Here is a 26,102-nt window from a genome sequence, read left to right as displayed (position 1 = left end):
CCTAATAACTACTGTCATTTCAAAGCAGTGATGAGTACAGATCTGGAAAGATCTGCAGCAGTTGTAATGTGATATGTGATATGAAAATATATGTGATTTACGTTGGCTCAAAGTCTAAAGTGCTGCTAATACTAATGTAGCTCATTGCTTACATTTATAACAAAGAAATGCTGTCCGTTAGAGATCAGTGAAAATAAAAATCCAGGGTTTATAGCACCCCTGAATTCTATGCAGGAACCCCTGATGCTACCAGTTATACAGCCTTGTGCAAAAGTTACTTAACTTCTCTCTTCTATAATTTCACCATCAGCAAATGGGGATTGCAAGAGTAGATACTGTGTAACTGGTGGCCTCAGGGCTCCCTGTATAGAAAAGTAAATCACTTACTGCTGTATCTGGCACAGTGAACACTCAATAAATAATGCCATTATTAAGGATGGTAGAATTTTGAGTGCTTATATTTTATGTTCTGCATATTTTTAGGTATTGCATACATTACATATTGGTGAAATAATATGCATACAGTAGTCTTACAACCATAAAACAATGAAGTTATTTTTACTTTGAAACTGTATAAAGCTAGCAATACCCTTCTAATAAAAAGGGATCTAAATATAAATCTCTGCCATTCAAAAATGGGCCCAAATTGCAACCAGAGACGTTTCAAAGGTTCTAAGTGGTTTATTATTAGTTTTAATGGACATACAGGAGCACAAAGGGATAGCACTTCTTTGGGTCTGTTTTCCTCATTATTTTCACATAACTACAACTCTTTACTCATTCTATCACTAAGCCCTAACTTAGTCATATGTCTAGTCTCTTTCCCGTTTAAATCTATTTGGGGATGTGGTTTTATTTTAAAAATAAATGCATTGTAAACCATTCTGTGGAGTCTCAAATTTAGCAAGGTAACTCAGTTGAACTTGAATGTAAATTTGGTTAGCGGTTTCACATCCAGGGCCTTCTTGATGCTGCATGGAACCAGGCATTAATGTGCAGGAGCGTAGCTGCTTCCCACTGCATTGTGGGGATCTGTCTCAGCAGTAATTGATTGTACTGTATTTCCTTTGTGTACTAACCAGTTCTGCCTTTAGATAATAGGACTGACCTTATGTAAGAAGTAAGTAGTAAGCTCTGGATGACAGAGGGCAGGGCATGTCTCCTTCCCTGCTGGATCCTTGGGATCTAGTACAATGCCTGACACAGTAAGTGTTCAGCAACGATTTATTCAATGAAAGGCTTATTTCTACAAGAAACATTAAAGGTTAGACTTCACTTTTCAAGACTGAACATTAGGAATTTTCACATAAGAAGCAAAAACCTGTTGATTGATATGGATGCTTTACCTCTCAAGTTGATGCAACCAGCTGAAAAACTTTTTACAAAAACTAAAAATAAAAATAGATTCCACACTAGCAGGCCACTATTTTGATTCATCCTTTCGTTGAATTGATGGATTGCTTAGAGAACATCTTAAGGGGACATGGAGATAGAAAAACCAGTTCAATGTCATAGTAGCTATTACAGTATCATGGGGGAGTGGGGGAGTGTAAGAGTGGAGCTCACATCAGGGGTTGAACACTTGCTGAGAAACTTATTCTATTCATAGGAAAAATCATATCTAACATTCGGCTTTATTATTCATAAGCCATTCCACAGTAAAATTGTGAATTGAGTCATCATCACATACTATATTTCCATGTCTATATTTGTATTGTTGATGTGTCTACATGCACAGAGCTCAGCAAACTGGTCTGTAAGGGATCAGATTATACGTATTTCAGGCCTTACAAACCAAGCAGTCTCTGTCACAGCCATTCAGTGCTTCCATGGACATGGCTATCTTCCAATAAAACTTTACAAAACCAAGCAGCTGCCACATTTGTTGGTTTACTAACTCCCAAGGTAAACTATGCCTGTCCTTGCAAACTTTTCACTAATCTTCAGCACCCGGAAACAACCATTTCCTCTGCAAAGTGTGTCATTAATAAAGCTGTAAACCAAATGTTATGAAACTCTTTGCCCTTCAATTGGACAGACTTGCCTTTATGGCTAATTGTAGTCATTTCTATCTCATTATTATAGAATAAGTGGTGTATGTGCCTTCTTGGTGGCATCGAAGGCTGTATCTGTTAGTTTTGTTATAAGGCTATCCATGGTATGCATGCAGTCTTCAGCTTATTGGTTTATTGTTTTCATTTTACAGAGAGGAATGAGTGGGGTCCCAATGCAAGACAGTAGCCCTGAGGGAGGATGTGAAAAGGAAGGGATATTAAAGCCATCTCTTACAGAGCAGGGTGGAGCAAAGGTATCTGTAGACATGGAGTGCCTTCCAAATGTTATATGCATATAGTGTGCCTCAGAAGAACCAGCAATATCAGATAATGACAATAATATCATCAAATTAACTTTCCCAGATTCATGTGTCTAGAGAAAAGAGGCCCTTATATGCACAAGTTAATCTGACAGTAAAGAAGAACATTTCAAGTGACAGATCTCTCTTACAGTTTGGGGGTGCCTACCATTCCCATCTCCCTCAAAGTTACAGAGAGAGAGACATCATGGATAGTTGTGGTTCTGTCAGTTGAGGAACACCAAGTTTAGGGGACACCTCTAGATTCTGACTTCTTAAAACATGTTCCTATAATAGTAATAAACCCAAAGTTCAAAATGTTCTTAACTCCTAATGCAATTTTATTTTTATAACAAGTATAAATTTTAATTTAAAGAGGGAATAAGAGGGGCATCTGGGTGGCTCAGTCATCTGCCTTCAGCACAGGTCATGATCCCCGGGTCCTGGGATCAAGCCCCCACATTGGGCTCCCTGCTGAGTGAGGAGTCTGCTTCTGCCCCTGTCCCCCTACCCATTCATGCTGTGCACGCACACTCTCTCTCTAATATAAATAAATAAAATCTTTAAAAAAAGAGGAAATAAGAAACTAACAATGTCGTTGAATGTCTGTCACATTTCTAATAGCACTTCATGAATTTTGAGGACTATAGAATACTGTAGAAATGTAGTGATAATGATGTTGTAAGATTTTATTACAGAATAACCAAATATTCTGGGCACAATGCCAGTATTTCTTAGTGATATTCTGGAATTAGGAAGTGTTGAGGGTTATTTAGGAGAGAGTGGCAGCTATTCATCAGATACTAATTTTTTATTTAGAAAAAGAATTGATTAATTATTAAAACCGTTATATGACTTCCCATGTGACAGATGGGGATACTCGTGATACACATCAATTAGTCATCCGTTTATTTCATTTTTCTCTTAATTTCTTCTGCCATTACCAGGTACATGTGAGAGAAGGAAAAAAAGAATTCCAATATGATTGTAGGAGAGCTCATTTTTCTTTCTGTCAAAGGTTTCCCCTCCCATAGGCATGATAATATTTCTTGTTGATTGTTCATTTCTATGAATTGAGAAAGAACAGCATCCAGCTTTATCAATAATCCATTAAGGTTGTTCCAAGATCTGTTGAATTAACGTTGAGTTCTTGTGCAATGCAATAGAGACATGGATTGCTCTTAGAAGCTGGAAAATAAGGAATGAAAGAACAAGAATTACTATTAATTGCAATTCAATTAATGAAGCAATTGGGAGATGAGAAGAGAATTGGGTAGAGGGTCAAGGCTTTGGGTACTATGTCAGCTGTCACTATAAGACCATGCCCTAAGCACTTTACTGCACCTGCCTTGCCTCCCGCTTCCTCAACTTCAAGATGTTCATCATAGTGCTTTGTACTTCTGTGAAGGGTTGGTTTTTTTAAAAAAATGATAAGAAATGAAAATACTTTGGAGGAAGTTGACAGTAGCTCTCTTTGCTAAGAATATCATACTTAATTAGTATTGTTATTAATTGCTTTCCTAAATATGGTTCCTTTCTTAGAATACTTCTCAGGTTGCAAGAATGGAGACCAACGGGGCACCTGGATGGCTCAGTCAGTTAAGCAACTACCTTCAGCTCAGGTCATGATCTCAGGGTCCTAGGATCAAGTCCCACTATGGGCTCCCTGCTTGATGGGGAGCCTGCTTCTCCCTCACCTGCTCCCCTTGCTTGTGCTCTCTCTCTCTCTGGGTCAAATAAACAAAATCTGGAAGAAAAAAAAAAGAATGGAGACCAATGGAGAAATGGGAGAACTTTTTAGAATAAATATTGGCAAAAATTATACCTACAACACACACAGTTTATGTTAGTACCATAGATGATGTTACGTGTAGATCTTCTCTGTTTATATGTGAAAATAAGGGAATAAATGCACCATGTGAAATGCTTAGAAAAGAATCACATAAAAAAAAAAAGAATCACATGCCTAAGAACAGTCAACTTAGTCATTGAGATTCAGTCTTAATTTCTGTCTTTTGATCCTCCACTAAAATGCATTATTTTCTGTTTCTACTGCCATCATCTTAGTTCAGACCACCATCACCTCCCATGCAGACCCCTGCAATAGTCTCTTGGTCTGCCTGTGTCCCCTTATTCCTCTTTACAACTAATCACCCACGAGCAGCCTGAGTGATCCTTTTAAAAGACCAATTAGATTACACTCTCTTCTGCTGAACACCCTTCTTTCTCATTGCATTTGGAGCAAAATTCAAGTGCCCTGCTGACCTCTAGTGCCCTGCTGGCCTCCACACTGTTTCTGAGTGCCTATGCTCTATGGCTCCAACCTCCACTCTTGACACTTGCCCTCCATACTGTTTCCTTGTCTTTCTCTTAGAAAGGGGAAAATAATTGCAGCTTCCTCAGAGGTTATCAGGAAGGTGAATAGTGTAAATCCCATTAAACAGTGCCTGGCACAGAGGATACATGCACTCAACTACGAATTACTACTAAGTGTTAGACATCAGCGACATTGGCTGCCCCTGCAGTTCTAGAACTAGCTGTGCCCTTTCCTCCTTGGGACCTTTGCTTTTCATGTCTCTCTGCCTGGACTGCTCTTTTCCAGCTCCTCTCATGGCTGCTTCAGTCTCAATTTCAGTCATCATCTGCAAAGAACACGTCCCTCACTAAGTAGCTTCCACCAGACTCTCACATCTCCCTGCCGCCTGTTTGTCTCCTTCATGGGGCTTCCCAAAGTCATATTACAGATTAATTCCTTCAGCTGTTTTCAGGCTGTCTCCCACACCAGACAGAGTAGAGTTGTATCCATCTTATTTATCACTGCATCCCCAGCTCCTGAAACAGTAAAATCTCAGTGTTTCTTGATGGACAGGAAGGTGATAACAAGGTTCTGGGCTCACAGTTAAGCTCAGTTATCGAATGAAGTCATCGCGGAGTCTATGAGCTCTATGGCTCCTGTAACAGATCACCACAAGCTTGGTGGCTTAAGACAACAGAAATTTATTCCTTCACAGTTCAGAGGACCAGAAGTCCAACATCTGTTTCATGGGAGAATGCAACTGCACTCCAGCAGACTCTATGCCTAGAGTGCGTGATGGTTCAGTGAGGCCAAAGAAAAGACCCGGAGACAGCGATCAAGATGTAGGTTTACTTATGCACAGGGAGCATCTGCTGCTGAGACCTACGTGCAGCCAGTTTCTGTATCATAGCAATTTAACCTAGCAGCTCTCAGTAGCCCTCCCCCTCCTTGCCTGGCCAGCATTTCCAGAAAATCAAGGCCTGTCACGAGAACACTCTTCATTATGAAGGAGACACTCCAGTTTGGCCACCCCAGAGCCCCTGACCTTGAACACTGAATAATACGTTCTGCTGTGCATCCTGCCTGATAGGAATACCAATGGAGCATAAAACTTCTACATTTTCAAGATAGTGGTTAACAGGGACATTCAGCGTATGCTTGCACCAACGAGCTATCCAGCATGTACCGTACACCGAGCTAGAATTCAGCAAAGCCATGCTCCACCCACAGTCTCTAGGGGAGAATCTACTCCTTGCCTCTTCCAGCTGCTGTGGCTGCCAGCATTCCTTGGTTTATGGCTTTATCACTCCAGTCTTCAAATCTCCCTCTGCTCCATCTTCACCTACCCTTCTTCTATGTGTGTCTAACATCCCCTTCTGCCTCCCTCTAATAAGATACCTGTGATTGCATTTAGGGTCCATGTAGCCTATGTCAGGCTACCATAACAAAATACCACAAGCTAAGTGGCTTAAGCAGCAGAAATTTATTTTTTTCACATCTGGAGGCTGCAAGTCCCAGATCAGAGTCCAGCGGTTCAGTTCAGCAGGGTTCAAGCTCTCTTCCTGGCATGATCACTATGTCCTCACTTGGGCTTTTCTCCATGTGTGTACATGGAGGTGGGAGATGTGGAAGAGAGAGCTCTCTCGTGTCTCATGGAGGACATTGATCCACCTTTATGACCTTATTTAACCTTAATTTCTTCCATGGAGGTTCCATCTATAAATATAAGACACACTGGGAGTCATAGCTTCAAAATACATATTTAGCATGGGGTAGACACAACTCAGTCCACAGGATAATCTGTCATCTCAAAATGTTTAGCCTAATCATATCTGCAAAGACCCTTTTTTCAAATGAAATAATTAATATTCAGAGGTTCTAGGTATTAGGATGTGGATGTATTGGGGGGGAGCCACTTTTCAGCCTATGACACCAAGGAAGCAAAATGAGTTGCTAAACTTAAATAGACTTGTGGATTCTCAAAGATCATTTGTGCTGCCAGCGGGGGGATGGAGGGTGGTTGTGGGTAGTTGGTCTACATTAATAAAATAAAGCAGAATAGGGACTTATGAGGATTCCTGTGACTTACGTAAGTATGCATCATTGCAAGAAAATTCAACATAAAAATAAGTTCAAACTATAAACCAAGAGTTTGTTATTTGCATTGACGAAAAGCCTTCCGCTCCAGATGGATTGATTGTTGTACTCTTCATTTAAGTTGCCAATTCTATAAATGCATTTGCAGTTCAATTTGATTCGTGCTGAACTTTTCAGAAAGAACTATTAAGGAAAGTTTTCAAATCTATCCGTGCTTTAGCATTTACTCTTTGTGATGTAAAGCTAACAATAGCTGACATTTACTGAATATTTACTATGTGCCAAGCACTGCATCAAAAGTTTGACACACACACACACACACACACACACACACACACACACCCCTGAAGGATCTGAGCCATGAGTAGCTCTGCCTGGATTGGGTTGTTGACATTTCCCATTGACTATAATCACAGGGCTTGGTAATACTAAGGAATGCCTAGGGACCTCCTGTATTCCAGGTCTATTATTCCTTACCTCTATCATGAAGAAGGAGCCCAATTCCCCTTGGTAACCAAGATCAGTCAACCCAGCCAGCACAGTGACAAGAACTGCCTTCTTTGTTAGTTGAGAAGCATGAGCCAAAAGCAGCTAAATGGCAGATTTCACTTTCAGCTCAATGGAATCACTGTTGGGTCTCTTCGTAGAAATATTCCAGCCTTTTTTTAAAAGACTTTTATTTATTTGAGAGAGGGAGAGCACACAAGTGAGGGTGAGTGGGAGAAGGGAGAGGACGAGAGAATCTCAAGCAGACTATACCCTAAGCAAGGAGCCCCATGAAGGACTTGATCCCACAACCCTGAGATCATGACCTGAGCTGAAATCAGGAGGAGCTTAACCAACTGAGCCATCCAGAAGCCCCTGAAACATTCCTCTCTTTGGAACTAAGGCCAGCAGAGCATTGTGGTAATGGGAAGCAAAAATTTTACTAGTGGATCCCTTGGGGAAAGAGGACGTTGTGCCACTCCCATTTCCACCTCTCGATTCCATTGTAATCACTGGCTATAACATTCAGTCTCCTGCAAAATCACGACAGCCCAGTGTGCACCTCTGTGTTGTGTGGAGAGAAAATGGATCATCTGATTATGCAAGAGTCTGAACGGGGCTGGGCCACTGCTCAGCGTCCCTCACATGCAAATGTCATCCCTTTTGTGATTAGTGATAAGAAGGAAGCACAGAAAGGTGACATAGATGAGCCATCTAATGGCCTTTGTGGCAACTGAGCCTATAATTAAACACTCCCACAGAGTAGGCCCCTTTGATTCCACTTCTGGTTGGCTGTCCTGGTCTTCCTTTGCTGGACTGCAGAGAATAGAAATCTGCATGAATGAGGAGTTCTATCAATTCATCAAACCAAGTGAAAATGTCTGTTTGTCATATAAAAGATAATGTCAGAAATCCATTTTTAGCTCCCCGTTGCTGTACTCATGTGTGAAATTACTCACAGGGGAAGATGTTTGCCCGTAAAAGAGCCCTTATTGGCCTTGGATGTGATTGGCTACACAAATTATACTGCTAGATAAATTGGTTTTGCAAATCAAACAGAAGGCCTCATAAACCGAACTGGGATTTCAGTGGGGGGCACAGCCTGGCCCTGTGACAGTGTCAGGGCCCTCCTGTTTGCCACTTCTCTCCTTAACAACATGTTCAGGCTAAGGTGTTCACCGACTATTTAAATTTTTGTAATTCATCAGTTTACTGATACAGATCAAGAGACCATTTGGCATTTTGACTGAAGCATTCACCGATTTATTTATTTATCTGTCTTGATTAGATTAGCATGAGTTTGGGATTATTTTCTATCTTTTGGAGAAAGAATGGGGAGGGAGGGATTCAGGTCAGTACTGTGGGTCTCTGAAGATGACTGATTTTGGTGTTTGCGAGTAGATTTTGTGCCATGGTTGCCTTTGGTATTTTCCCATTCTATGACTTATGACTTAGAAGAAATAAATATTAGTATTTAGTATTTAGCCAGAGAGATGTAGCCCTTTCATTTTAATTAAAAAAAAAAAAAAAGGAATGAGGAGAAATACAAGGAGGCAAGAGTAGGAGACAGAACAACAATAAGGCAGTTCTAAAGAATTTGAAAAAGCTCTGGCCTCTCCAGGCAATTTATTTCCAGTTCAGTAAACTCAGGAGCCAAACTTTTGCATTTTTAAAACTCTTAATAATAATAAAAATGATCTTGTTAGTTTAGCATAGAGCCAAAATTAGGAGGTCAAGCATCAACTTGTTTATGTTGGCATTTCTGTGGAGCCAAGTCTGTCTAGGGGCCCTACCCTGAATAGAATTGGCTCAGACCCAGCAACGATAGATCAGGACCAGCGGAGAGCCTTTCCTCATAGGCCCCCAAGCAGCCCATGGCTTACAGCCTGCCTAGCAAGGACCAGCCTCCCCTGTCTGGGCTCCCTACCACTGCACTCTCAAGCTCCAGGTGTGGTCCACAACCTGCTGAGACACACACCGCTACTGAGAGATGAGTTGTCATTGGTGAACTGTCCTCTCCCTTTCACCCCAGGACACTTGGCAGATTGGTTGTTACCCAAAGGGTCCACTCCAATTCACATATCAAATGGGATGCCCAAGAGACCTTGAGTTCCCTTTTTAGTTATTAAAGCCAATTTTATCAACCCATAATATTTAGCTTTAAAAACTCCACTATGGTAGCATGATATTTAATTATGATTCACTCTTAATTGGCATTTTGCATTACTTAGTCACTGATGAGTCTTTAAACTATTATACTGAGGACCTCCAAACTGCATCACCTGGTTTTCTGTTGGGGACAGAATTGGCTTATTTACTTGTTCTCAGTCTAGAAATCATGGTTAGATGTGTCAGTTGATTTGCCTTTATATGTGCACTTTATATCACAGTGTATGGAAATATAGGGGAAAGGACACTGTGTTACATTGTAGATCACTCAGGATAGTTTTCACAAACTTAATTAAAAGTCTGATTTTCTCCAGCCATAACTTGCTACTGAAATTGCCGAACCAATCTCCCTGCATGGAAATTCCTCCTGACAGCTTTTGAACCTCACATTTACCAGCCTGTGCCATCTAACCTTGGGAATGACCAGCCACTGCCCTTTATTGTTCTACTTACCCATGGCTGCAGTGACCTTTGAAGCAAAGCTAAGTTTGCAAATTCCCAGACTCTATCCTCCTAGGTATTTTCTGCTAAAGAGTGAAAAATGTGGAATGGTTTAATTGCATCTGTGTCTGTTTAAAAGAATAAACTTGAATAAGAACAAGAAAGGAAATCATTATTGTAGCCACGTATCTTTTGTTACCCTTTGTGTATTTGGAAAGCCATGCGTAAGAGCACTTAGAAATGTCCTTGAATTCATTTCTAAGCAGCTTCTTGATGCAATGCAGAAGCCATTTTCAACGATTACCATTATCAAGATTCCTAATGGAACGCCTCTTTCAACAAGCGGACTTGCATCCAATAGAGCACCTTTGCTGGAGCAAGACAGTGTATTTTTTTAAATTTTAGCAATAATGCCTTCAAGATGAGGCATGACCTGAGATACTGCTCTGTCCTTCCTCCACACTTTATAAATAGCCTTGGGAGCACATGAGGGTTTGAAAATGTTGTCCTTTGCTCACCTGCCATATGTGAGAAGGCTTCAGGAATCATGTTCTCTCACCTACTCAGCTTCTCTCAAGTTCAGAATGCAGGTCTTATCAGGTCAGCAATAGTGACTTAAAGGTGTGTGTGTATGTGTTGTGTACACATACACACACAAAAATGAGAGATGGAGAGAGAAAAGAATACATGCTACGTGATTAATTTAGAGAATTACTCCTTTTCTGCATATCCAGTTATGCAGTCCCCTTTCCTCGGGGATGTTGAGGAACTTTCTTTACCTGTATCTATTTTCTTTCTAATTTGACCTTGTTTTCTCTCTCCTTCCAAATGCATTTTTTCTGAGGTTCCTTGGCCCTCCAAGTTGATCACAATTGGATCTAAATTAATATCTCCTTTGTTGTAAAGTAACTCCAGGAGCTTTAACCAAACCTCATTCCCCTGTACCCTGGTTTCCTAGGAAACTTCACCAGCTACTCTTTCCCAGATCTTCTTCTACATGTCACAAGTGACATAATTTCTTTTTTCCATTGACTTTTTTTTTTCTGGAGATAGAACTGCCATACATCTCCCTTTAAGAGCTAAAAGAATCTTTTAACTGAGCATTATTTATGAAATAAAAATTATCTCTGATCATTTATAGGCCCAAGTGCAATCACTGAGCAAAAATGACCAAAGCCCAACATCAGGAGCTTTATAAAAGCCATATTATACAGAAGCATGCACCAAAAGTGCACTCCCCAGGAAAGAAGGTAAAAGCAGGCCCATCATATAGAAGCAGTTGGGACATAAATTCAGTAAAAACAGAGCTTTAACCCAAAGTCACTTCATCCTCAAAACCTTATGCCTATTTGAGGATTGTCCACATTCTTCTCTGCTCACCCCTGCCATCTTTTTGGTCAAGCTAGCAAAGGAAAGATGCCATTGAAAATTGCCCTCTTCCTCACATATTCCAGTTGGTTTACTTATAAATGTACTTTGAAATGGCTTACAAACCATGGGGTTTTCTTCTTGTATAGGCTTAAGGCTCACTAAAGTCATTAGTTTATTAAAACTCTGTTTAGATGTTTAATACCAAAGCCAAAATGAACATTTGTCCTGTCCTTAACTGATGTGCTAAATGTCTCATTAGCTAAATAATAATCATATTGAGATGCCAGCTGGCTAGACCTAGGTTTAATCCCTAGCTTAGAGGTTGAGGAACTTTGCACAGTCTTAGCATCAGTCTCCCCAGCCACTCCCTCCTGGACAATGGCTTGTGTCCCAGTCAAATTGCTTTAGGCAACACGCAGGCATTCTCATTATACACCATGAGTCCTTTCTGACCCTTGTTAGCAAAGAGACCCATCAGGATGGAAAAAGCAGCAAAGTAAACACTGTGGACAGCACGGGGTTATTAAGGCGGGCACATCCTTCCTCAGCATCTCAAAGCTCCAGGTCAGATAAAATGTAGGCAAAAGTGTGTGTGCGGCACAGAACATGATGTGTCTTCTGATGGGCTGCTGTTGACTGGGGAGGACCACAGAGCACACGTCAGACAGCAGCCTGTGCCCTGCAGTGGGGACAGCAGGCCTCCACCTGACCTTGCCTTGTGTGTCACAGACATGGCTTTAAGGCTTCCTCTAGTACCTAGAGGATTCCTTGTTCTCTTTGCTTAGGCAACTAGGCATGAGTATTTCTTTGCAGTAAATGAGTTAAGCAGCCTAGAATATAAAGAATTTTTGTTTGGTTGATTGGAGTTTTGTTTTTGTTTTTGTTTTTTAAAGAATGCTCTATCAGGATAAGTGCAGCATCCAAAACTGGGAATCATCCTATTAGGAACCCTGATTCAATTCTCTTTCTTTTCTTTTTTCTTTCTTCTTTTTTTTTTTTTTTTTTGGTCAATCTATAAAAAGAAAAAAAAATCAAACCTTTCTGTCATTATTTCTAATATTCAGTATTTATCCAGATTAATCATAATGCATGCCTTTCTGTTCCCTTTTGGGTTTGTGTGCTAAATAAGACTTTGTCCATACAATGACAAAGGTATAGCTTTACAAAGATGAATTTTAAAATATTTGTCATCTACGCCAAGTCAGACTATGGGAGCCAAAACCAGAAATCGAGAGGAATTCAAATCCTTTTTGCAGGATACCCTACATGAGGTCCTCTTCTGTCCCACTCCCTTCATTGCCAAATCCTGTCCATCCTGAGTTTATGAAATGTCCTGTGTCAATCCACTGATCAGCAGCCCCCTCTTCTATCCAGACTCCTGCATTCTCCCTCCCAATTTGTTGTCTTGTCATTCTCCTTTGACTGACCCCAGGTTTGTAGATGACTTTTAAAGTTAATGATTAAGGATCAATACTATGACTTCCCTTTCAATGAGTTTTTGTTTGCCATTTGATGTATGAGAAATGATACTGGATTATCAAGGGTTTTTTTTAAGATTTTATTTATTTATTCATGAGAGACACAGAGAGAGAGAGAGGCAGAGACACAGGCAGAGAGAGAAGCAGGCTCCATGCAGGGAGCCCGATGTGGGACTTGATCCCAGGACTCCAGGATCATGCCCAAGGCAGATGCTCAACCATTAAGCCACCCGGGCGTCCCTCAAGTTTAAAGCTAAAAAATTTGAAGTACACCGCTGGCACAGGATGACTTTTTACGTTTATTTCTTTAATCTGAAGCATCTCCATAATTTAATCCATCCATTCATTCAAAATAAAAACAAAGAACACTTAGTAGATGTCGACAATGTGCCAGGCTCTCTACTTGACACTGGTCAAGAAAGACACAGTCCCATAGTTAAGGGAGCAAGGCAGTTTAATCAATGATTACCTAAGAGTGTTTCATATATGATCATTGATTATAAGATAGTGGTATAAACAATAATGACAAAACAGTAATCATGATAACAAAGGTAACATGAATTGAATGCTTGTTGCAAGGTAGGCACCGGATAAGTGCTTTACATGCTTTATCAAGTTTAATCTTTATAGCCACTCTCTCTATAGCTACCTACATAGGTAACAATTGTTAGCCTCACTTCACTAATAAGGGAACTTGGACCTGAGGAGGTCAACATACTTATCCAAAATGACAGCTAGAAAGTAAGGGGAGCTAGGATTTGAATCCAGCATGTGGTTAGAAGGCAGTTCTAACCTTGAGGCCCCATTTGTAATCTCCTGGCCCCCAGCTGCTGCAGCAGAGGCCAGCTCACCCTTGCAACCTGCAAAGCTCTTCACTTGAAACTAGGGACGTGTCAGAGGAGTTTGAAGATGAAAGTCATTAATAAAATTTTTGAAATTAATCGGATGTTGGGAACAAACCCATCTTGTCCTCCAGAGTTTCAGGCAAACACTGCAGCTCTCAAATATAGAATTTTAGGAAGCAAGTGTAGGGGTAAATCGGTTTTCTGAGATCACCTACCATAGTACTGAGTGGTCTTTTCCTCCCATTTCATTTTACCGACAAATTCATGAATCAAAGAATAAAGCACACATCTTTTCATTGGAAAAAACCGAATTGGTTGTTTCAAGTTCTTTAAGTGAAGCTATTATAAGCTGAGTCTAATCTATAAATCCCCCTCAGGAAGGACTATCCCATGGTTTGAATATGAAGAAGAAAGGAATTGAAAGGCAAGATGAAGAATGATCTAGAAAGAAAATCGGAATATGGTCTTTAGTTTTAGCTACCTTGCTGCTGCTAAAGAGAGAGAGAAGGAGGAGGAGGTAGAAGGAAGGAGGGAGAGAGAAGGAGGAGAAGAAGGCGGAGAAGGGGGAGAGGGTGAGGAGGAGCAGTAGCAGGGGAGAGGAAAAGAAAAAAGAAAAAGAAAAAACCACCACCATAGCAGGGGCTCTTCACCTCAGGGATGTCTTTTCTACTGTAGCTGTCTTTGAACTCTTACAGCCTTGCCACTTCCTTTATAGACTCTCTGGACCCTCTTCTTGTCTTTCTAGCAGTTTTTCGTTCTTTTAGAGTATGAGCATGAAAAATAAAATAGGAAAATCCTATCAAATTGGTCTTCTGTTTGCCCGTGGATGCCGCACGCGGTGAAGGCTGGGATGACAGCTCTTGACTAAAATGAGATTCGGCATTCACAAGTGCATCCTAGTTGGTCTACCTGGACCTCTGTCTCTCCCCTGAGATGATTAAGTCCTCGACCATATGTTTTCATTTCTCTTTCCTCAGTATATAGTTCCATGTTTGCTATGGAAGGGCGTACAACAAACTCTTAGTTGAATGAGGGAATGAAGGAATGAAATAGAAATGGCAACCCCTGTGTTGTTACCTTATTCCCCACACCCAGTGATTACTCAAGGAACCACTTCCAGTGTAAGTACTCAGGAAGGCCCAGAAGTGGTAGTTTTTCAAAACCGTTCATAAATTCACAGGCACTTGTATCAACCAGTATTTTCTTTTCTTTTCCCCCACAAATCTTTGTGAATTGTCAAGCCACTACTTTAGGAAGCAGGACGCTACCTGTACAGCTTTGTTTGGTTGTTTCCAGCTTAGTGAAGCAAGGATGGGATGTCACACTATTTTTTTTTCAGCCCAAGGACAGTCAATTCTTGCAAAGATAGCCACAAAAGTCAGTTCCTACGGGGAAGACAAATAGTGTCTGAATCAGATTAAGGTACAACAAGAGTGCCCAGTGCAGCTGTGTCGGGGAGGGGTTTGGTATTGATGACTTCATTACCACCTTACATGGAATATCTGTGTTTCTCCTGGGCTTAACAAAGCCACAACCAACCAACTCTTTGTTGAGAGATGTTGGAGGGGGGTGGTTTTGTTGTGTGTGTGAGGGGGGGGTTGTTTTTGTTTTGCTTTTAACTTGACGTATTTTAATTGGTGCTTCACTAGCTCTCCCACATCAGGTACTCAGACTGGCACTTTTGGGGACATTAGCTAAGTGTTCTTCGGGGTTCACCACAGAGCCGAGAAAAAAGATAAGGAAAATCAATAAGACCAAGCTAGTGTAGGAAGAGAACATTCCCTCTCCATCAAGGGCCTTGGCCAACCTGTCAAGCTGCCAGCTCCTCTGGGACATGCTCAGCTCTGGTGCCTGTGTGCCTCCTTCACGCCCAAGTGGCCCTGCTGGGACCTGCCCAATGACCTCGCTGTTGTGTTGTTCAGTTTTCAGGCCTTTATCTCCTGTCTTTCTTCACCATCCTCATCGGGCTGGTGCTCTACTCGTCCACCTCCACGTACGTAGCCCAGGACCCCCGTGTGTACAAGCAGTTCCGCAATCCTTCAGGACCCGTTGTGGACTTACCGGCCACGGCTCAAGTGGAGCCCTCGGTCACCTACACCAGCCTGGGCCAGGAGACCGAAGAGGAGCCCCACGTGCGCGTGGCCTAGGGAGCGGCCCTCCCAGCCCACTGAAGTCCACGCCGTGGCCACGTGCTTGCCCTCCATCTCTGTATTGTACATAGAGAAAGGTATTTATTAGGTGCGGTTTGCACAGGTGGACTGCAAGGTAGCAAATCTGAAAGCCTGTAAGGGGCATGCGCTCACCATCACCGGAGACGCAGGCCCCGAGCCACCTGACTTAGAGAGACGCCTAGCTAGTATGTATCCTGATCACAGCCCTCCTGCATTAATTACTGTGAAGACTTTTGAATTAAAAGCAAGTGTTATTATTATTTGTATTATTATTGTTACTCTTATTACACTAACGTTCAGGAGGCTGTTTTGTACTCCTGATGAGAACTATTTGCCAGACCCACATGTAGTTAACACAAATCCCACTTTTCTATGGCAAGTCACTTTTTAAGAATCATACTTTATTTTTTTGCACAGTCTGTATGAGTGCTGCACGCCACAGGAGCTCCACCCCTGAGACGTTTCCTTATCCTAGGGACCTGGTGGCTAATGGTTTCCTCTGTTACCTGTTGGATTGCCTGCTCAATAATATTTTGTGCTGTGACCCTTGTGGGGAGGGGCAACTGACCATATAATTCTCTATTCTAGGAATAGATATAAAACAAACACTTGAGCCTTTTTATATTTCAATCTCTGATTACTCCAGGCCATTGCCTTTCTGTTGTGCCACGTGATTCTGCTGATGAAGTCCCTGTAATAACAGGATAAGGAATGTTTCCTTTCTGTGGCTTATAGGAAACCCCAGAAATATCATGTATGTTTAGGGTAGTATATATATATATATATATATATATATATATATATATATATATATTAAATCTTTCTGCCCCTCCCTATATCTTCTCTTCCAAAAATTTATTTGATCTTACCTTTAATTCCTAGATTTCTTTAGTGATACTATGGAAATTACTCAAGTCATTGGAAAAAGCCATGGCCCTCTGCCCTCTTAAATTGTGTGACACCCTTTTTAAAATACACCAGCATGGAAATTACCTTTATTGTGGAGTATCATTGGTTGTGTAGCCTCCCAACAAAGTCAAGGTGCTGATGTGGAGCAATCTCTGACAATAGCTTGATGGATCTGACCACCTCGTAGTGATAAAGATGTCATGAATGAAAAAGTTTGGCATTTTGGTCATATTGGGCCTCCCTTCAATAGCAGAATATAGCCACACCATATTCTTAGGGACACAGAGAACAGTGCAGGGTCCTACTAAGGCATTGAGGGATATGTCACTAGTCTAATTTTGTTGCTCTTAATGTAACTTTTTTCAAACACATACAAAAAAAAAAAAAAACCAGCAACACCACAGACCTCGACAATCTGGAATAGATTCTATGTGTCAGTATGTGAAATAGTCTTTAAGGTTGGCTGGCTTCAATGCCTTTCAGAAAGATCCGCCATGGGGTCCAGGGTTTGTAAAGGAAGAATAAATGCTTATGAAACTGTGGGCAGTTCAGATCAACACATCTTAAGCAAACAAAGCAAAACACCAGAGGGGTCCGTGTGAAGTAGGACAGGTTGCAGCCCCATGGGGATTCCCATAGAGCCTGCACAGGCTTAAATCCCAGGCAGGGGATGGAGCATGGCGTGCTGGTAGCACCAGATGGCCTCTCCACCCGCCTTCTACCCAGGGGGTGTGGTCCTGCCCCTGGAGAGGGGGAAGAAAAACTATCTCCTCGGATATAAAGATTTGATGGTCATCACTGTTTAGCCCCCTCAGAAATGTATTTTCTTTTCGGAGGAAAAAAAGAAAACAAGAACTATGTTAAAGCTGTATCAAGTCAAAACAACCTGCCAGTGTCTGCTCTCTGCTACCTTTAAACCAATTAAATACCTTTCTCTGACTATTTTGTCCATTCAGATCTGAAGACCTTTAAAGACTGTGGTTTTATTTTTGTGTTTACATTCCTTCAGTTGGCATAATTTGCTTGATTTATTGCATCCTTAGTATTTATTTTAAAGCCAAATGTTTAGACTTTTTTTATTCATTTTTATGACACTAATTTGTAGACGCTTAGTAAAGTCTTACAAGAAATAAGTGGATGAAGCTATTCCAAGTCAACTCAGTGGACTGGGAATGTTTTTTTAAAAAATTTTAATTTCATAAAAGGTTTGCAATCAGCGGATGGCCAAGAGCAGCCATCTGGCTTATTTTCTAGGCTATTTTAATTGACTCCATTGTATGGAATCCTAGTGTGAATGTTAAGGTGAACTCACCCTACACCCTCTATCATCCAGAGTCCTTGTGCACAAGACTTTCATGTCACTGGGGTACTTCACTGTGTTCATCCGTCTCCAGGTAGAAAGGCTGGTAACATAGTGACCTGTCCGAGATCAGGTGTTCCAGGTTGAACAGGGTGGGGGTGGGGGGTGGGAAATAGCACAGAACAGACTCTTCTGTGTTAAAACACTGGTCCTGCGGGAGTGGGGTGGGAAGTGGGATGTACGACAACATTATCTCTAGCTCTTTTCGTTTTGGAAATCTCACAACCTCAGTAGACACCAGCCAACAGCTCCTCCTTTCACCCCTCTGCACCTCCCACACCCCCTACCAGCGCTACTTCAGCAACTTGTACACAATTGGATCCTCTGAGCAAACCATAGGCCACTGGCGGTAAATGCAGGTTTTCACTTCCTCCCTGAAAACCTGCCCCCCGGAGGGGGGGCCCGGGGGGGGGGGGGGCGGAAGACAGTGCTCGCCTGGGTCACACCTTCCCACTGCTCCAGACTCTGTAATACACAACCAGGTAGACCAAGCAATGGAAGAATTTGCACCACTGTGTCCCCCGAAAACCTTTCGATGTTTAGTTTAGATATTGCTAACTTGTGCTATTAACCTTTTGACAGGCGTGTAGTATTGTTTGTTTTGGGTTTGGTTTTGAGTTATAACCACTTAGGAGTCCCCAGCTAGCTACCAGGACAGATTTTACCCCATGGGTAGGATTCTATTGTCAAGCCACACCACAAAGCACACTAATCCAGACACCACAAATGGAAAATACGAACCCCCCCTCAACAAAAAAATAAAAGATTTACACCAATAAGTCGAACAAACTTTCCATTTTTGATATTTGCATGCTCCCCTATGGACTGGCTGTGGCAATGTAATGCCTGTATAATGTTTTCAAATAAAAATAAATGCTTTATGAAAGCACGGAGTTCTTGGTTTTCTTGAGTGTTTGTCTGCACTATGGCGACCAGGGAAGGAGCTCCCATGGGATGCCGAAAATAGCCACCAAAGTAGATAGCCGGGTCCATGTCAAAATAAACACCAGAAAGAAAATATTTCCAAATTAGGAAGGGCACAGTTGGTCTCAGAGCTGAAGCTTTGAAAAGCCAAATTGAGCAGGGTTGTAATTTGCAAAATTAATTTTTTAACTGACCACTGAAGGCGGCTCTGGGTCTACAGCCTCCAAGCCCAAGTTTAAAACACATGTAGGACAGTAGAAATCCACTCCCCAAGAAACAGGTCTTATAAAGGAGAAAGTTCCGCGTCCCCTGCCCTTGACACAGTGCCGGACCGAAAAGATGAGCCCCCTTCCAGAACACAGCATTTTTTAAGCAGGACTGTCTATGTTTCTGCCCTGGACCCACAACAACACCTTATCGGTGTCCTTCCTCCACTAACTGCAGCCACCAGCAACCCCTTAAGGACTTGGAGATGATGTGTATGAACTCACATGCTCTCACCATGTGCATTCACCATCACACCTCAAAAATTAAACGAGCTGCAGAGATTGTGTACCTGGGTTATATATTTAAAATATTTTTAAAAAGAAAACACATTTTTAGGAGACTAGGAATAACTGTACACTGATCCTTTATAGAGTATTCATAAGTTGAGATCCATTAGGATCTACCTTTATAATGACAACAGTATGTACTGAACACTAATAGTTTGCTTGAAAAATATGACTCAGCTTAAAAGAAAGTTTTTTTCCTTGAAAAAATATAAATATTTCTCTCGTGTGTTGTTTATTTAGGAATTTCTTTCATCGAAGATGAAGTACTTTTGAACTTCAACCCCAGCCTATGTCCAAATGCCCAGTAATTTTGTATAATTGGAGTCCAAAGAGGATACGCAATAAACGCACAGGACATGTTTACTCTGTGTCCCCAATGAATTCTAATTTTCTTAAAAGAAGAAACTTGGTTTCTCAAACGCTTGGAAGTTCTTGCAAAGGTAAGATAAGGCAGCACTTGAATGATTTTTGTGACTATTAGCATGAAGAAAAAAGAGAAACAAGTAAACTTCAGCAGGAGAGCTGTAATTTATTATATTGTCTCAGTGTTCCATAGGAAAACAAATTGTAATGTCGAAATAACAGGATCTGAAACCAGATCCATTTTCAGGGAAACATCTTGCACAGGGAAAGCACTTGTACATCTTTTTTTTTCTTCTAATGGAATCTAACGTCTAAACTCAAAATAGAAAATACAAGAGTAAGATTTCTATTACAAAATGTTCCCTTTTTTCTTCCACTACTTGAGAGTACTTTTTTCTATAAAATTCCTGTTCTTGGAAAGGAAGAAATCACTGGTCCACTTAAAACGCACCCTTCTGGGGAGTTTATTTTTATAAACCCTTACAATGTTTACCCCTTCGGGTTGGCCCTGGGATAAAAAGGCAACGAAGTGAAGTTCTTTTTTTTCCTTGCAAATAGTGTCTTTGAATTTATAACACTGCTTCTTAATTATGTACACTGTTCTTTTTTGCTTCCTTTCTTACTTTTTCTTTGAATTCCTTTTATTTTTTTCTTTTTCTGTCTTTTTTCTTTCTGCAAGCCTAAACAGAGGGATCACTATGGGCCACCTAGGCGGTGTCTCTGCCCTTTATTGTCTATGTGGTCAAAAATGTTTAATTCAAAAAAATTATAATACAGCTGGGAAATCCCACACCTACCAGATGGCCTTACATCAGTGCCTGAAAGGACAAGCCATTGTGTGTCACTTTTCAGACAGCCAGACAAGTCGCGTCCAAACACGACTGCAGCCTGATTAACAAGGAAAACTAATGATCAGAGAGAGCAGGTTTCTGGGAATAGACTAAAATTAGCGGCTTCCATCTGGATAGACAAAGGCCTGGTGTGGGTAAGACTAAAATCTATCAAATGAGCTTGTTCACCCAGCCTTAGCGTTAGAGCTGGAAACAATCCCATAATGCTTGAAGGATAATTTCAGGATAGATAAAGATAAATATTACTTTACACAATGGGGAGTAATCTTCTTGAACTCATTACCCCAAAGTGATGTGTTAAGTCACCTAATAGATGGGGGAACTACAATAAGGCATTAAGTAGGCTGTGTAATTCATTATCCAATCTGTTAACGCTTTCAAGAGTGGAAGCAGACACTATTAATAATGACGCCTGGACAATAGATATGGGCCCAGTCTGTCCCAGGCGGATCTGAATGTGCGTTCACCCTGGCTGTAAGAGATAACACCAGCACATCCCTCACAGTGGGAAGCTGGCAGCGCGGTGGATGGCCATGTCTTCTTGCCACTAGATGTCACTGAGGTAGAGCATCAGGGTGAAGCCATCCACCTGCCCAGGGGGACCAGGCTGTTCCTGGATTCCTACTCCTGGAAGGCAGCACATGAGGCTAACCCAGGCCGTAGAACTACTCAGAAGCAAATTCCATTGAAAGCTGACACCTCCATACATTTCAAGAAGTGCTGTGCGACAAATAAATTCATGCCTGAATGGATGCATACCCCACCTGGGAGGAAGAGGTAGAGTCCTAGGTGCAGAGGAACCAACGCCTCGTGACAGTGGATCAGAACCCTTCAGCAGGTCTGCACCAATGCGTTCTCCAACAGCGTCTACCAGGGTCATTTCTGCCATGTTTTAGCAAGGTTGGGTCTCCTTCGTGCCTTTCTTGGCCTTGTCTTGGCAGGCAAGGAGAGCGATTGCCATAGCACCTGAAGAGGTTTGATAAATTTTAAGTAATAGTAATAATTGCAGTGTCACAGATGGTTGGCCACTTGCCAATTTCCCAGCAAAGTAGAAAAGCAATAAAGAAAATCTACTTGTTCTTAAAATGACTACTTTTCCAAATGAAATTACCAAAGAGAGAGGAAATGGGCTAATCACTGGAATAATCAAAACAGTCTCATTATGGGACTCCCTGTGAGCTTTTGTTTGAATTCTCTAATGTAGTTTTTGGCATTAAATAGGATTTTAAAAGCTAAATAGGTCACACATGCATACAAATGGTTGAGTGAACCACGTAACTGCTTTATGCGCCCCAAGATTATGCCTATCAGGCTGCGTTTTAATTAAAAGGAAAATTGTCAGGGATAGAGGACAACTTAATGTGGGGGAGTTTGGTGTCACAGTTGAAGGCTGAGACTTGACTTGGCATTTAGTTTTCAACTCATAATCATGACCTCCAAACAACAATGGAATTCATTTTCATTTTAGCCAAAAGCTTAGATGTAGAATTGGAGACCTGGAAGGAACACTGGAAGTCATTTTGTTCAAAATCTCAAGTCATTTTCTGACATGTAAAGGTGGGGAAGGAAAGATGGTTTAGCCTGGAGAAGCTACATAGCCTTGTTCACCACTGGCAAGCAGAGAAGCTGTACAGCAGCACAGAGTTGGCATCCCCAGTTAAAGAGGCTGCCCTGGGATCACTGGAAACCAGAGTCACAGGGTTAATGCAGATCCTTCCCATTCAGGGCTCAGGCAACCTGGTCCTTAGGAAGATCCCTGTTTCCACCCAAGTGCAATCCCAAAGTGAAAAGAAAGGAAAAGAGTTTGTGCCCAAGGTAAATGCCTTTGCCCTTCTGTAGTGAATCTATTAAGGAAAATGCGCAGATAGGAAATTGTTTCTCCGCTAATCTACCTCAAAACTCAAGTGTAAGAGGGGTCTTTGGGATGAGCATTGTCCATGAGACTCCCAAAAGCAGACGAGCTACTAAAAGCTGCAATGGTCCATCTGTAAGTGCTCTCTTAGGCTTAAGCGCTCACTGTTTTTATGGGGAAACATTTTCCCTCCAGAAACTCACTAGCCATCGCTCCTATATTATCCAATGACCTATGGTAGATTAGCATCACTAGGAGGGCTGCTGCCCTTGAGAAGCAAGTCATCCATCCTTGAATAAAGACCAGACTTGACTCTAAAGTCAAGGAGCTTCTACGTTCCTCCTGACTACTGGAGCAACATAAATCACTCAGGTGAGTAGACCTCATGAGGCAAGGATGGGGTGAAATAAAAGTCATCAAGCAAGAGATCATGATATTAGAGCTTTGAAATTTTTATTTTTTTTTTTAATTTTTTTAAGATTTTATTTATTTATTCATGAGAGACCAGAGAGAGAGAGGCAGAGACACAGGCAGAGCGAGAAGCAGGCTCCATGCAGGGAGCCCAACATGGGACTTGATCCCGGGTCTCCAGGATCACAACCTGGACTGAAGGCAGCACTAAACTGCTGAGCCACCTGGGCTACCTGAGCTTTGAAATTTTTAAAAGTAAAAGTTGCCCCTGCCTTCCCTGAGGAGTGCATATCGCTCTCATGCAGGAACCACAGTCTCTTAGAGCCCTGGGGGTTCTATGGGGCCACCTACTCCTGGGTTACCAGGGGGTTTTAGTGAAAGTGCCCTTCTACTATTTCTCTCTTGGTTGATTGAATGCATTGCTTCTGTTTGTAATAGTCTTTTCTTGATTCTTTTTTTTTTTTTAATTTTTTAAAAAGTAATCTCTATGCCCCATGTGGGGCTCAAACTCATAGCCCTGAGATTAAGAGTCACATGCTCTACTGACTAAGCCAGCCAGGTGCCCTTTGATTCTTGACATTGTAGAGAAATGGACTTCTTATGTCCTAATGCAATGCTATGAACAGAACATTATCATGATAAAGTAGACTATCTTCTACAAGGTACAGCATAAGTCCCATGTATTTCACATGAGAAGGTACTAGCACCTGCTTTTTGCAAACATATTATTTCTATCCACTCCCCTTGAAATGATTGTCCCAGCTTCATGGCGGCATTCCACATTTGCTGCCATCTTCTCAGCTTGATTTTTCTACTACACTAGTTCATTTTTGATGACTGCTTCTTGGAGCATTTCAGAAAAAAATTTTTTTTTTCTTTAGGACTTAACTATATTGGATCTTTTTTAAAAAAAAAAACTGTTTAAGAAGAGGAGCATGCATGATCATATCTCAGATGGTGTGTCTAGGCTATGTGCACATTTGTTTTTTAAAAAAAGAATAGAATTAGACTTTTTAATATGACACTGCATATTTATTAAAACACTCTGGGTCCTAAATAACAGTTACTTTAAAATCAAATCATGGTTTTAAAAAATTAAAAATCATTATATTTTCCAACATCTTTACCTGTCAACACTATGCTTCAAGATTCCCACATTAGTGAAACACTGTGAAATGCCTTGCTGCTGGTGAAGCTGGTTCATGCCATCCATCCTGCGGAATAAGCCAATTTTCTTCAATGGGGTTATTAGCTAATTTAAATTTTCTTTCTCTTGCATTTTTATTTCCAAAGTTGCAAAAAAAATTGTTTTTATACCATTCTTCCATTCATCCAAAGAAACATTCTTGAGAAGAAGTTACAACCAGCTAGAATAATGTGGTAATAATAATATATAGCAAATTATTCACTGCTACCTTGATTACAATGAACCAAAAGCTTTTCTTTTTTTTCTTAAGTGCTTTATCCTTTGAATAGTCTAATAAATAAAAGTATTAATTTTAGAGATGAAAGTCTGAAAAATAAGGCATTAACATTAAGCTCCCAAATAAAACTAAAGAGAAGTTTTGGTTACAATCAGATGTTTTGCAACAACCAGCTTCTGCCCTTGACTGGCCCACTTACAGCAAATGGACAGGTGTAGACCAGAGTCTTAACTCAGTTCAGCTCACATGGTCAGTCAATGTGGTAAAACAGGTGTTGGCAAAGCTATGCACCCACACAGAGGCAAAGTCAAGATGTGAGAAGAGAATTTGAGTCAAGTGAAATTATCCAGGACACCTTATATTAGCCATGGACACTGGTGATAATGCTCCTATTTGGACTCACTGCAGAAGATTCTAAACCCTACCTTCACGAGAGAATTCGAGACCATCATTCAGTTATTTGCTTACAGATTAAGTTCCATTTGAGTTATGTACACTAGATGACAATTTTCTGCAGGATCGGAAATTCAAAAAATCTTCCACTTCTACTCCTTTGCAACTTGATCTACTAGCTATGTCTATTTTTACCTTAAAGGGATTTGTTTCTCTTCATGTTCATCACTTGAACATCTTCTTCCACCTGTCAATCTCCAGCAAAGTTGTGAACTCAGGCCTTCAAGGTTTTTCTGGGAGGCCCAAGGGCAACTATTAACAAGACCAAAGACATTGACTTTGTCCACAATCCCATGGCACATGTGGTTCAGAATGAGATGAGTGCCTGAGAACAGAACAATCAGATTACATTTCTCCTTCCTGAACACAGCTAGGACTATACTTAGGATTTGATTCCACTGAATGACCTTTTCAGCTGAACAAATGAAGCCTTGGAACATGCCAAACCTAACTTTTCCATTTGCATCTCCAGTTGCTCTCTTGATTAAATCAAGTTCTGGTCCTCTGATATTGACAATTGGCAATGGATGGAGACCCTCCCATCACTCAGGGATGATGTGGAGCTGCACTAATTAGTGTAAAATCTTTAAGGGGAAGATGAAGTTCAACGACGACCATCAGACCTCAAAGTCTCTTCCTTTAGATACTCTTTGCTCATTGTCAATCTCAGAGCATATTCATCTGAATTTTTAGGAGAGTCAAAGCATTTTCTTTGCTATGTAGCTACAGTTACAACCACTGTCATTTGTTGTACTGTGTGCTAGGCCCTAAGCCTTGTAGCAATTGTCTCATATGATCCTTGAAACAATCCCATGGCATGAAGTGTAAAGTGTATTTTAATTATTTTGAGGAGTGAATGGAGGCATAGATGGATTACATAAAATGGCCAAATTTGTACAACGAGCAAGTGATTATGAGGCCAAGATTCAAATCCAGGTGTATCAGACACCAAAGACGTCAGAATACACAATTGTACAAGATGTCTCATGATACCTCAGAGAAGGATTTAGTTGACCAAACCTTTGAGGAGCTGTCCTCAAAAATGGAGTGATGAGAAGCATGTGGGAGAGATATGAAGTGACTCTGTATCCAAAGAGAGAAACAGTTATATTGTAATGATTATGTTAGTAAGAAACCAATGCCAATGACACTCATAGCTCATCGTTTTTATGGGAAATGACAAGCAGATTCTCTTTTGTGCAGTACCCACAGCAACAGATGGCCTGAAGGAAAGAAATAATTCTACCCGCCAACAGAAGAAATTCTGACTTGCTCTGGAAGTAGAAAGATGCAG

General features: G+C 41.1%; 1 protein-coding gene across 2 annotated transcripts in view; it reads left to right on the top strand.

Moving 5' to 3' along the window:
* The window catches only part of SLC35F1 (solute carrier family 35 member F1), a 381,287-nt gene extending 365,322 nt beyond the window's left edge, over positions 1-15,965 (top strand). For both annotated transcript variants that reach the window (XM_072765394.1, XM_072765396.1), the window contains exon 8: positions 15,459-15,965. In XM_072765394.1, coding sequence (XP_072621495.1) covers positions 15,459-15,683 — 225 coding nt within the window. In that variant the 3' untranslated portion in view covers positions 15,684-15,965. The remainder of the gene's footprint in view (positions 1-15,458) is intronic.
* The last annotated feature ends 10,137 nt before the right edge of the window (positions 15,966-26,102 follow it).

Source organism: Vulpes vulpes, chromosome 1 (genome assembly GCF_048418805.1).
Source record: "Vulpes vulpes isolate BD-2025 chromosome 1, VulVul3, whole genome shotgun sequence".
In the NCBI taxonomy this organism is placed as follows: Eukaryota; Metazoa; Chordata; class Mammalia; order Carnivora; family Canidae; genus Vulpes; species Vulpes vulpes.
This window is presented reverse-complemented; position numbering and strand designations above follow the sequence as displayed.